Source organism: Fundulus heteroclitus, chromosome 14 (genome assembly GCF_011125445.2).
Source record: "Fundulus heteroclitus isolate FHET01 chromosome 14, MU-UCD_Fhet_4.1, whole genome shotgun sequence".
Taxonomy (NCBI): domain Eukaryota; kingdom Metazoa; phylum Chordata; class Actinopteri; order Cyprinodontiformes; family Fundulidae; genus Fundulus; species Fundulus heteroclitus.
The window spans coordinates 5,046,718-5,061,337 of record NC_046374.1 but is presented as its reverse complement, the minus strand read 5'-3'; the positions used below and the strand labels follow the sequence as shown (position 1 = coordinate 5,061,337).

General features: G+C 38.5%; 1 protein-coding gene across 1 annotated transcript in view; it reads left to right on the top strand.

Moving 5' to 3' along the window:
- lrch4 (leucine-rich repeats and calponin homology (CH) domain containing 4) overlaps window positions 1-14,620 on the top strand; it is a 59,988-nt gene that overhangs the window by 21,980 nt on the left and 23,388 nt on the right. The window contains 1 exon segment of the mRNA XM_036146114.1: window positions 14,394-14,538. Coding sequence (XP_036002007.1) covers window positions 14,394-14,538 — 145 coding nt within the window.

Genomic DNA, 14,620 nt, shown 5'->3' with positions numbered 1-14,620 from the left:
TTCTGTCTCGAGCTCACAAAGGTGGTGTTGTATATGTAGTCTAATATGCTAGCTGTTCAGCTGTGCTTTTGCTGTTAAATCTAGGGTGACCAGACTTCCCCGATTTCTGGGGACAGTCCCTGTCTATGATGACCTGTTCCTGGAAATGTCCCCGATTTCAGTGTATCATGATGGAGTAAAAAAGTTTAACGCAGCTAGAGGCATTTACCTGGTCCTCTTGCTGTCCCGACGTAGTAGAGCAGCTGAGCCGAATGCGCTTTCTCCGCCCTGTCGGCGTTGCAGATCAGGCAAAACATACCAACCCCCTGACACTGTAGCATTGTTATCGCTCGCTATACCCCCCCCCCCTCCACTCCCCACGCTTAAACACAGAGATGTCCACGGTTTCCATTAGCGAAATCTGGCCACCTTAGCTAAGTCCCCTATCTTATCTGTAATGCCGCACTTTTCAAAGCTTTAACTCACATACGCCATAGTCTGTTGTTTATTTTCTAAAGGTCAATGCAAGTAAAGGTGTCAGAAACAGAATTGGGGAAGTGGTGGAACCAGGTGGTCAGGACCAAACATCTCATTCAAAGTGGCACATTTCCTTCTAGAGCTGAACAATAAATCTAAATACAGTCATTATCTGCAATATTTCTGTGTGTGATATAGGAATGCCAAAGGACACGACATGGTAGGATATCATATTTTTAGTGCCATGTACTCAAATTCTGCCTGCCAATACTATATTTGGCCTGTTTGATAGGTTCTGACTGCCCCTAGTGCCCACATTTTCAGTGGCTGAGATGCAAAAGCTATCAATAAAGGACAAAGGAAAATGAAGAAAAGCATCAGCTAAATGTGGGTTAATTGTAACAATAAAAGTCACCCATATATGTTCTTGATGTTTAGAACGTAGTAAAATCTGATAGGCTCCCATGACAGAAAGGATCTGCAATAATATTGACAATTCATACAAACATCTGATGCTTTGTTCGGTATGTAAAAATATTGTGTATATACTGTAGTTTGTTGCAGATTAAAAAAAACATTGTTTTTGTTTTATGAAATAGAAAAAGAAGGATCAGTTCTTACATCATTGCTCACACAAATGATCTTAAAAACTGTTGGATTAATACAGTTTTGTGCTATAATTCCGTACTAAAGTATAAATGATTGGATAAACCGGAACTTAAAAATAGCTGAACCCATATTTGTTCTGCTGCTCAATTTCTCCTTGCCTGCATACCAGGTTCTGTGTGACCATGGTCCTCATGATGTTTGCTGTGTTGCATGTGTGTCTGAAGAGAGTATCTTTAGGTCATCAACACATCCTTGTCTGATGATATGCGTTTAACCTGTGTGCTGCTGACCTAACTTGATGATATGGTCCACAAACAGCAGACAAGATAGTATTTCACGCTCGCCATTTCCAACTGTTTACTCTTACAAGGAAGGTTGTGCAACGTTGCAGCAATGAGTGTTGCTCACTTCATATTCATCAACAATTAGACCTCAGGAATCCCACTTTCCATTCCTTTCAGGTAGACACTCCAACTTTGTCTTTCCCAGATCTGGGATCTCATTGATAAAGCTTGTGTACAGAAAAAATGGGTCCTGAAACGTGTATACATCACTTTCCACGCAAAAGTTTGGATCTAAAAAAGAAAAAACTTAATGCGAAAATGAAAAATTTCAAGGATCCTGGGCATTAATGACTGGCCAATATACCACTTTAGACTCCAAACATTACATTTTGCTATAACCCACAGGAGAAAGTGGCTACACCCACTTCCCAGGTGATAGCTAAAAGGCACCTCTCCAATCCCCAGATCGCAGAGAAGGTGTCCATCGGCTTCCTAAAATGCTTTTTGCGTGTTTTGTTTTTAGGGGGGGCAGACTTCAGTGCTTGGAAGACGGGAGGGGCAGGGCTCGCAGCAGCACTTTCTGCTCACTAAAAACAGTAAACTGCACACAGATCCATGCTTTTACGTGTTGTTGCCAAAGTCTCCAACAACACAGAGAAAAGTCGCTAGATTTGTCGCTAGTCTCGTTTCTGAATAAAAGTCACAGGAGGGGTCTTAAAAGTCACTAAATCTAGTGACTAAGTTGCTGAGTTGGCAACAGTGTCTCTCTCTCCTGAACTTGCTCCTCCTCCCATCAGCAATGCTGTCTGCAGCGCTGAAAGTACCGGTACCATCCAAATGCAGCATAGTACCGTATTAATTGCCGCAGTACCCAGGTACCAAATTAGTACCGATATTCCAAACAACCCTAGTGTATGTGTACTTTAGTATGGATTCCGCACAATGTTTTATAACCGAGAACCCAGGACAGGACTTGACAATGTTGACATGTACAGATAGTGGTCCTTACTGCACTTGTGACATACCTAGTGGGAGTGGTGGCCTAGGGGTTTGGCAGCCAGGCATCTTGGAGAGGCCACAAAGATCACCGGTTTGAAACTTTGTCACTCTTGGACCATGACCAAAACCCTTGACCACAGATTGCTCCCAGTGCACCACTCAGTGTGATTGCACACTGCTCCCTAAGAGATATATGGAAATGTTTATTTCATTTATACCCGAGTTTGTCTTTGTTCCTTTCACTGCTTGCCTGTGCCTTTAACCTAGTTTGGCTGTGCATAGCCGCTGTGCATATCAACCCAATTTGGCTGAGATTAGGGCAATAGGGGAAAGAGATTCGAGCTCTGGAATACTCTAACAAAAAACTCTGCACACATATGGAATAAAGTGACAACTTATCTTAAAATATAAGAATTTAATAAAAGAAATTATTCAATTTCATGTCAAACATATTTCAATGAACAACTCTTTAACTAGGCTAGTGAAACCTAACTAAACTACTACGCAAAATTAAGATGAAAGAAACCAAGGAACGATGCACACACAAGAACAGAGTCAAATAATAATATTTAAAACAATCACCAGAAAATCATTCAATGAGTTCATTGAGGATCTTTAAAGAACCAAACTTAATCATAAAGAATCTGGAATGAGGGTAAATTAGCTATTTTATGAACTATTTTAGAACCACAACTGGCATGTTTTTAACCCATTCACAATGCAACTCCCAACACATGTCTTGATGTCTAAACAATAGGGAGATTTGGCATTCTTATTCACCTATATGATTCTTTGATCAAAAATGTCTCTCCAACAGTTTACATCCAAAGTCTCCATGGGAACCAGCTGCTGTACTTGCCTAATCCCCCTACATTACTACTGAGAGTTTTAGCTTAGATCTGGAGCAAAGCACCAGGATATTTAGGCTTTGTGGCTGAGGCAGCCTGCTCAGAAGGATGTTGGCTCCCAGCACTGCTTTTGTGTGAAGTAGGATGTAGATATGTTGCTATGAATACAGTCAATGGTCCCAAAGGTCTGCTCTGAACTGTCCAGCCTCTTCAAAACCGTGGCACTCTGTGCACCCCCACTCGGTCAGATAGCCTTCTCTTTGCAGCTCTTCCTCTATAATGACATGTCTTTAATCTTTAATACAATGTTAAAACTCAATCTAATCTCCATCAAAACCCTGAAATGGTGAAGCACATGAAGAATATAGACTGGTTGCTGCTAACCTCTGTGTTGCCATTCTAAAAACACACAATGCATATAATTGGTAAATACTGACATTATTCCTTTACACACATTATTTCAAAGTTTGAGCTATTTTCCTATTGTTATCTGAGTTGATCTCACTATAGTTTTTATTGACTGGAACACCAAGACATGAGAAACATTTGAACACTAATGAAGCGGTTTTCCACGTTTAGTTCTGCTTTGGAACAGCCGAGGAATGACTGGGCTGTGTTTGTCACTGGGCTGAGGTTAGGGCCCCTGATTATGTAACCTAAGCAGAAGTTTGAGAGAGCTGCTGGATTCATTGTCTTTTCTTCATTTATAGTGAACAAACAACCCTTTTGGAAAGACTTGGCTTTCCTTTTATTCCGTTGGGTTGTAAAGAGCTCTGCTTACTGCTAAATTATTGAGGTCAGTGGGTCAGTAGTTCTTAAAGTGTCCAGGGTAGTTACTCCTCCTCCACCACAAGCCTGTAAGCGGACTCAATGCTCTGCGATGATGGGAAAGTCCTCCTCTGTGCGCTGATCCTTTGAAATCCTCTGACACTCTTTAATGCTCTTTAATCAGTTCTCTTGTTCCATTATGACGCTGCTCTCTCTTTCAACATATGGAAAGCTTGTACACCTAAAGCAATTTTTACTTGGGGTAATAACCTTATAATGTTCGAACATTTGACTGTGTTACATATGGATAACTGTGGGAAAGTGGACTCAAATGCAATGTATTGCGTACATAGGGATCCATTAGTAATTTGTTTGCCTGATCATAGCCTGTTTTGATGACGGCTGCCAGAGTATGTTGTTAATGATCAGATGTTTTATAAGAGCCATCTGTTGCCCCATGCAACATTTAGTACCACATCAGAACAATCATGCTGTGCAGCTATCCTGTACAGTAGAACAATTGGAAGCAAGTGTGTTATGCAACAGTGATGTCATTGAAGGTGTTTTCCATTAGCTGTCCCCGTCTACATGGAAAACCACAGGGAAATCGTCTCTTATAGAATTCTATTTTCCAGTCATGTTGTCGTCGTCTATGAATGAGTCCCCTCAGTAACTCCAGTGATCAGTGACCCTGTTCTCAAGCCCTTTAGAAGGTTGTTGTCATTGGTCGTTATGTAATGGGGGCAGTCCCGGTCTGCACTGATCTTCCTTGATATCACAGGTTCATGCAGATTTTATAAATCTGCATTATACGTTATACGTAATGGTAGGAAAGTAATTTTCATGACCAAAACAAAACTTTGTTTGGCACTAGTACAATGTCTGATCAAATCAGATGACATACGCAAAATCAGGTTACGCACCTTTACATAGGGATAGCATGTAGATCACTCGCTCCATTCACCTTGTTTTCATTCTAGTTCACAAGAATAACACGAGTTTTTAGCTTTACTTTTGAAGACGTAATTCATTCATTCATTTAGTTTATTTATATGGTGCTGATTCACAACTAATTTTGTCTAAAGGCACTTTAAAAACAAACAAATCCTGTTATTAAATACAGTCACTTTAATTCAACTATGCCAATAGATGAAATCTAAATGTATGAAAATTATATTTTCATTCATATTATGCCACACGCACATGTACAATGGGTAGCGGTAATCATCTGCCGTGGCTAGGCTAATGCTCAGCAGATCACCCACGATCAACTGCTTACTGTAATATTGGTAATAGGCTGCCTCTTTCAGAACACTGTCACAATGTTAAAGAAAGCACAACTAAAACAAAGATTTGGTGGCATGAATGTTGCTGTTTTCTCCGACACATACCACAGACTGTGTTACAACCACATACATGTACATTAGTTTTTCATAAATGCAAAAAGTATATTGTCAATAAAACCAGAATACGCCATTCAGCGCCCATGTAGGTCGTTTGGTGAAACTGGCATATGCCACTTTGAAAACTGACATGCCAGATACCACTTTTCCCTTTGGCTGTCATTCCTTCCCTTTGGACACAGAATGGAAACCAGCCGGCTGCAAGGTTTGGAATGCAGAATCAGATGGATACAGGTGATGGAGGCAGCTCAGACTCTCCTAACACAAATTAAGTAAATTTTTAAACATTGTAAAACAGCCCCTTTTTGGATAGGCAGCTCTTTAGGGACATTCTTTCTGTGGGCATCATGACTGGATGGCTCCTCCCCTTTAGTGTGCTCTGTTGAGCTGACAGATTTGGCTCTTGACCACGGAGCATACCTCTTTAATGTGAGTGTCCTGCTGTCTGAACAATGGAGAGCCAGCTGGAGGCTGGATGAACTGATTCTTTGCTCCCATTCCACAGCACATTTCCCATGATTCCAGTGTTGATTCAGCCTGCCCGTGTTGCACCATCTATCAGATTTCCAGGCGGTTTCCAAGTCTGTCAGCTGTGCTGTGGCAATATTTTTAGCCAAACCGCCTGCAGTTTTGTTCTTTAATCTGTCTCTATAAATACTTGTGCAAAGACTAAAATCACTGCAACTTATACATGTATGTTTTATGTCTGTGTGCTGCTCTGCATGGTGTGTAACATCATTTCAATCTATGCTGTTAAAATAAGATCTCGGCCTCAGCTTTCTCTTTTCACCTAAACCAGAACCCCCATTTATTTTGATACAAACACAGACCATTTCCTTTTTATTTTCATTGAGCAAACCCACACACACACACACACACACACACACACACACACACACACACACAATGTCCACCCCCACCTATTGTTCAGGCTGCTCCCCTCTAGCTATGGGACAGTGTAAGACTGGGTGAAATCGGGCTGTCCCTGAACACCATCTAAACGTATCCCAAAAGCCGACAGTCATTGACCGACTTGCCATCACTGGACTATATGGCTGCCTTCACAATGCTTCTTGCAACTAGTCATGTTAATGAAGCACTTTCTCCTCTTCCTGCTTCATGAAAGCCATGATCAGACCTCCGTTGTATTTATTTCCTGCTGCCGTTTTCCATCTTTCTGCGACGCTACATATGTTTTGTTCAAACAGGCAATTAGCTGTTTCTGTTGCGTTTTGTTTCTTGCTGCCTGTTATCATTTAGTTCTGAATGTATTTTGACTGGTTTGACTGAGGCAATATTTTTTTTACCAAAAAAATGAAATTCTACAAAATTTAAAGATGAGATTCCAACAATTTTATAATGTAAATAACCCGCTTAGAGCGTAAATGTACAGATACTAAAATGTGACGATAAAAAAACACAATGCAAGCCTGTGCGGGTAAAAACATATGTACATAAAAATGTCCTTGCCCTTATGTATATCAGTGAATGCTCAACTAAAAGCAACAGTAAACATGGCCTTGAAGTCAAAGATGTAGATCTGCAAATTTTCCTTCAGAGTCCATAATAAGAGTCTCCATAGAAGCCGTGACAAAGACCGGAACCACCATCTCTTCTATCCATGCTTTTCCAACAGCGATCAATAAACAGCCACTGGGCTGTCTGCCATTGATGGACGCCTGTCTCATCCTGCTGCCAATGGATGCTCAGTGCTAATGGGACGTTTTGAAACTACTGCAGCTCTGTAAACGGGCAGCTGTTCTACCTGATCTGCTCCATTCTCACCTTCCTCTATCTCTACTAGTTGATGGGGGGAAAATAGCCTAATATCAAATAAATCAAGGAATGGATATTGGTGTTATGATAAGACCCTCAGATTATTTAGGTGTTTTAGAACCGGAGGTTCTGTAAAAGGGTTAGCCCGCAGATCCTTAGCTATGAAAGCTCACCCTGATTCACAAATTCTCTTCCATGATGTGGAGTTTAAAGAAAAGAGTTTTGCACGCTTTAGTATCTAATCCAGTTTTTGTGTTCTGTTCATAATATCCAAAGAATGTTAAGGTGTCAACTTTGAGAACACTGCTGCAAACCTGACATTATTTATCCATCGCTCACTCACTCGCTCACAAGGCAACATGGAGACACCCGATGCGCACACACTCGCACCCAAAGGCAATTTAGAGAGACCAGTTAACCTATGAGAGGAAGCCGGAGTACCCAGAGAGAACCCGTTGATGCATAGGGAGATCTTCTCTGTTGAATTCCCTCTCGCTTCTCATGGATTTTTCAGCTCATTTGAAGTAGGTTTTCTCCAACAACTGTTATTTCAGTAAAATAAGGAAGTAACAAAAAGTATCCCTCTCAGGAATATTGGACTTGGGCAGGCATAGCTAAAGTACCAACATTTGGCATCTCCCTAAATTTGATGGTTAAGGACTTTGGCCAGATTTAAAAATGAAATTACATTCTTCTTTTCTCACATGGATGTAAACACATTATTAATAAAATGTCAATTTCCTGGTGTTAATTTCGTAGCTTTTAGTGTTTGATTTGCACACTAACTTATTCACTTGCAAATTCCCAGATGCAGAGCAGTCATATTAATATTTTGCAGAGTAAAATAAAAGGCCACAATATATTGTGCACTCCTAGCAAGCTTTAATATTAATCTACCTCTGTGTTTTTATTAGCACATCTTGCCAGGATCTTTGTTGATCAGAATGATCTGTACTCACCAATGTGACCAGCTTAATCAAAACAGGGAAAGAGGGAAAAAAATAGCAACTTAATGTAGCTCCTTTTATGTTCTGAGTTTTAGAACGGGTAAAATGTGACATCCTTTGATTAGGAATTGTTTGGGTGTGAGTTTTTAGAGGTCTCCACTTTGGCCAGAGTTTTCAGAATCATTGGATTTTAGGGATGTAAAATGAAAGAGATATATATATACTGGCGCGGATTCAGGCGGGGGCGCAGGGGGCGCGCGCACCCCCCTTTTTGAGACCAAAAGTATTTTTTAAAGAGCCCGAAATTTTAAACATCCTTCATAGAATTAAGATTAATAGCCAGTACCTGTCATTTAGAACGCACTGTGACGCCGGCGCGGCATAAATTGTCGTCGCAATCACCGATACTGGCGGCGGCATTTAGTGCCCAAATATGGGCAGTAATGGCGGCCTGACGTCACATCCTGTGTTGTTTCTTAGCAGAGGCACTGCGCTCACACAGGTGTGATAAACAACAATTATTTCAGATTCCCAGAGGACTTCACCATTGAAATTTTCTAGAGCTATTATTGAAGCAACACTGCCCACGTGCATGGCAGTTTGATGTTGCAATACATCGGGTAAAAGTGGAAAAAACATCTCAAAAATAAGGAGACCGCTGCCGCAGCAGACAGATTCAACTCACATCATTCCTTTTTGGTCTCCTTGCCTCAAACTGGTATGGCTGGATTTTGTCAAAAATCAGGTTGCTGTCAAGAAAGTCTTCTATATAATCCAAATCGCTCTCAGATGATGATGATAAATCCATGAAACTCCATCACTATCGCTAAATAATCACTCTCTGCCGCACCGGTCGTCGCCATGTTGGATAATAGCACGCAGTGACGAGCATGTTCTTCTACTACTTCTTCTTCTTCTTCTTCTTCTGTTGTGTTTTCTGGCAGTTTACATCCTGCGTGCATTACCGCCATCAGCTGGACGGAGATGTAATTTAGAAATATATTTTCCTATATATCTTTATATCTTAATGAAACTAAATTATATCTATACTTACACACTCACACACACATACACACTAAATCCTCCCAGCTAACTCTGTATCTTTTAAATATTTAATAAGTGCTTTAAATATTTTATCTGATTGATGCTTCCCTAATAAATCAGCCATCTTTACTGAACTCCCCAATACCCTTTCCAGTTCTTTCCTCTCTTTTATATATTTTCTACAATAAATCAAAACATGTTCTACTTCTTCAATTTCTCCACAATAAGAACAATTACCTGTTGGATGTTTCCCTATTATTTTTAAACCAGTATTTAAACTAGTATGCCCTATCCTCAACCTGTTTATCTATATTTCCTCTCTTCTATTCATTATACTATTATATCTTATGATAATATCTTTCTGTATTTTATATAAATGTCTTCCTTTTTCTTCTAAATTCCATCTCTCCTGCCATATATTATTTATTTTATCTTTAATAATTACTTTTATTTCTTTTCTACTTAGCGGGACATCATATTCAATTTCTCTTGCCTTAACTGCTTCTTTAGCTAATTTATCTACTTTTTCATTTCCTAAAATTCCTTTATATGCTGGAACCCATGTAAATCGAATACTTATTTTTTGTTGCTTTATACCATATATTAAATAACTGACTTCATCTAGAAGATCTTGACGGCTTTCAGATTTTCCACTTTTAAAACTAGTCAGGCAAGACAATGAATCTGAACAGATAACTACATTTCTAGGCTTCACCTCCAGCACCCATTGTAATGCCATAATAATTGCCAACATCTCTGCTGAAAAAAATTATAAATTATCTGTTGTTCTTCTTTTTATAGAAATTTTTTCTTTCAGAATATATACTGCTACTCCTGTTTTACCATTTTCCTGTTTTGATGCATCTGTATATATTTGTGTCATATTTTTATACCTTATAACTAAATACTGCTGCATAATTTGATACAAACCTCCACAGGACTGTTCTATTTTTTTGGTTTCTAAATTTACTGTTGACATTTCAAATAACCATGGCGCAATTTTAGATGTAATTACAGTATGCTATATTACTTATACCAGAATACTCTGCATAAATATTTCCTTCCCATCCAAAACTCCTTATGTGATGGCCATATTCCCAACATTCTCTGAATATCTGTTTAGTAGGGTGATTTTCCTCATGTCCTTATAAATTTAACCAGTAATGTATTGACAGTTTCATTCTCCTTAAGTCCAGTGGCATTACTCCAGTAATCACCTGAAGAGCAGGAATTAGAGATGTTCTAAAAGCACCACAACATATTCTAAGCGCTTTGGCTTGGATTCTATCTAAATCTAATAAAGAATTTGCAGCTGACTTATAAACGATACATCCATAGTCCAACACATATCGAATTAAAACATCATATATTCTTTTCAAAGATGTACTAGTTGCCCCCCAGTCATTCCCTGACAAACATCTCAAAATATTAATACCTTTTTTACATTTATCAATGATCTTCTGTATATGTATCTTAAATGAAAGTTTTTCATCAAACCATACGCCGAGGTACCTTACGATATTTACCTGTTTCAATTTATGCCCATATAATATAAGATCTACTGTTGGATTAACCCTTTTCCTTGAAAAACATATTACTTGTGTCTTCTCAACAGACAAATGAAACCCCCATTTATGTGACCATATTTCAACCGTTTTAATTGCTGATTGCATTCTATTTTTTAAATCACTAATATTTCCTCCTCTCACCCATAATGCCCCATCATCTGCATATAATGCTTTACTAATTCTAAAATCTATATTATCAAAAATATCATTAATCATTATATTAAAAAGCAATGGACTACATACACTACCTTGAGGAGTTCCATTTTGTATAGCATAAATATTTGAATAATTTACCCCAACTCTTACTTCGATTGTTCTATTCTTTAAAAAATCCTTAATCGAATTAAACATTTTTCCTTTAATTCCCATTTTATCCATCTTAATTAATAAACCCTCCTTCCAAAGCATATCATACGCTTTTTCAATATCAAAATGTAGCTAAGAGCATTTATTTATTTACCTGAGCCTTTCTTATTTCATTTTCTAAACAAACAATTGGATGTACCGTTGTCCGTCCACTTCTAAAACCACTCTGATAAGGAGATAAAAGACCTCTTTTTTCTATTTCTTACATTAATCTCCTAGTTATCATACTCTCCATCAATTTACATAAATTAGAAGTAAGAGCTATGGGCCTATAACTAACTACTACTTCTTCTTCTTCTCTTTTTTAACAGTGGTTGGCAAACAACTTTTAGGTGCATTACCACCACCTTCCAGATTGGAGTATGGATCAACCTTAATCTTATATTCTCCCCACAGAAAAAAAGTATGATGATCGTTAGAAAATGTTGATAATGAGAAAACATGGAGTTCTCACAAGTTTCAGGAAAACTTTTTCAAGTAACGGCAAAGTTATGAAAATTTTAATTTTGTTGCAGTTTTTGAGAAGTAATGAAAAAAGAGTGTAAGTAAAAAAAATAGTGGACATTGACACCCATACAATAGTTATTGTGTAGTTTGTATTGTCTGATCTAAACCTTTTAGTGCCACATGCATTTTATTGTTAAAACTAAGAATCGTCTCCTTTATGAAAACATACTAGGCTTAAAACTGCTGCCAAGCAACTTGCATATGATGAACGATGAGAGTGAGAAAGAGATCTTTACATCATATAAAGATGATCTACCATCAGGATCAACATTCAGGCAGGAAGTGAAGTTGTGGCACACAAAGTGGTCATCATCAGTGGAAAAACCCAGCTCTCTCCCTGAAATTCTAAGGATAACAAATATGAAGTGCTACCCAAACATTTCTATGATTCGTCACCTTCTGTCAGTTATACCTTTTACCAGTGCTTCTGTGGAACGTGCTAACTCTGGCCTTAAAGCAGTGAAAACTTTGCTGAGGTCAACAATGGGACAGGAAAGGTTTGTGGCTTTGCTACTTATGTATGTCCACAAGGACATTCATTTAGACATCAACAAAATCATTGACATATTTGCCCAGAAGCATCCCAGAAGGTTGACATTCATAAACCCATTATCATCATCAGCATAAAGTTGAAGGTGTTGTAGAAGAGAACAATATTCTTTGTCAAGTCTCACAGTTCTATTATAGGCTTAAGGCTTAACTTCACCGTACATGTTCATTGGTTTAACTTACTTTAAAAAAAAAATTCTCAACATGGTTTATCTTGTTAAAATGTGTTAAAAAATCCTTTGTCACTTGAACTATACCAAACTGTTCTTAAGTCCTTGGGTCTTTCTAAGTATTTTTTTTCTTGATATAGTTTATATGGTTAAAATATATTGTTAAAATACATGTATATTTTTAAAACTCTTTTGTCACTTGAACCATACCAAACTGTTCTTTAGTCCTTGGGTCTTTTTATTTCATTTTCTGTATACATATCATTTCTGGAAATAAAGAAAATCTTTGTTTGATTAATTGTTCATAAATGTTCATCCATTAAAATTATTATCAATTAAAAAATCCTTAGATGAATAATTAGGGTAGTGTGAAAGAATAAAGATGGCATTCTTTGGTCGTTTAGCCTCACATTGTCTCGACCCCATGACCCTTGACCCCATGACCCTTAGGTGCGCACCCCCCTTTGAAAAATCCTGGATCCGCCCCTGTATATATATATATATATATATATATATATATATATATATATATATATATATATATATATATATATATATATATATATATATATATATATATATATATATACAGTTTACCAGATACCCGGCTACGTGTGGACTAGGCCATGCTATAGGATGATATGGGATCGCTCAAGCATGTATGGGAAATGTTTCTTTAATTTATCACCTTTTCAGCATGACTGGAACGGTACAAAGACATTTTTGAAATATTACAGGAAAAACTAAAGAAAGTTGGTGTGGAGATGGCACTGGCAACATTGGAATCTAGTCGTGGACAAGGACTGTCAGTAACTCAATGCAATTGGCTAAATGTCCTTAGATCGAAAATATTTTATACTAATATGAATAAAAATCTTTTTGTGTGTAAATTTCCTTGTGACAATACTTGCTCTGATTTGACCCGTATTAAACAAAGTTGAATAGTCAGACGGTCCATTGGAGCCTGGATGAGACTACAATGTTAACAATAGTGTCTTATCTACAGTAGTCCTGGAGACAGAAGACTGGTGGGTGCTATTAGCATTTGGTCTAAATTCACCTAGCTTGGGCCAGAGGTGGACCTTCCAGGGTCCTATACTAACGCTGTTGAAGTTCAGACCTCATCTTATTCTTAAGCTTTCTGGACTTTCCAGTCTCGGTGACAACTTAGACATCACTAGATATAAACTTGATACGTTTGCACTGCAAAGAATGCTAAATGAATGGGTGCCAAAGGAATATCATAAGTCATTACTTCCTTGTTGGGTTGAGGTTCTCCTTTTTTTTAATATCTATTCATGGTTCAAATAATCTTATAGCAGCAATAAGCGAAATTTCATTATTTTAGATAGAACTAAAAAATCTCTTCAGATGGACTATGGTTAAACGTCACACACCTCTCTCTGTAGCGTTCTCAAGTCTCTGGTTTACATAGCCGGGCCGGCAGTGTATGCACCTATGTGCACGTGAACAGCTGCCACTCAGTGCTTAGCCGTCACCCTGCTCATAAAATGCCCCCGTCAGGCACAACATGGCGGAGAGCACGCTCAGCGGATCAAACCGTTCTCTTGCTAACAGCATTACAAAGTTAGGACTTACTTACTACTTCCCTGTTCTGCCCTATATTTATCTTTTGCAAATATGTACATACGAGCCGGGTTGTAGCTGAAGCGGCCGAGAGAGGCGTGGCTTGATGCACGTCTTGTTTTGGTCGACAGACAGTTCTCTGTGCTACAGCCCCATCAAATGGTCAAAAATCGCTTATTGCTCCTTTAGGCTGTAATCATTTTATTTTAAATTTGATCAAGTCAAATAATTTATTTCACAATTTGAAAAACGAATTTTTGGTTATTCCATACTGTTTTTCCTGATGATCCAAGCAATACCCAGAGGACAGAGACATGAATTCCAGAGGATCATTATGTATGGCACTAATTAAAAAAATACCATTTATAAAACTGTTAATTTAATCAGATTGCCCCAGTTTGTCAGCTTTGGACTGAATTTATTTTAAACAGTAGTATTTTGTGTTATTGTTCCTTGATTGACGAAAGCCCATCTGTAGGGATGAGTCTGAGGTTTATTTCTGTGTGTTTCAGATCTCTCTAAGAACCGGCTGTGTGAGCTTCCAGAGGAGCTCTGCCAGTTCATCTCTCTGGAGACGCTGAGCCTGTACCACAATGGAATGCGTCTATTGTCCCCCAGCCTGGCCAACCTCCAGGCCCTTACCTACCTCAACCTCAGGTAACTCTACACCTGCACTGCACATCATGAGCCACGGGTTCCGTATAGAGCTCAGTGTTCAGCAGGCCACGGGCCAGAGTTA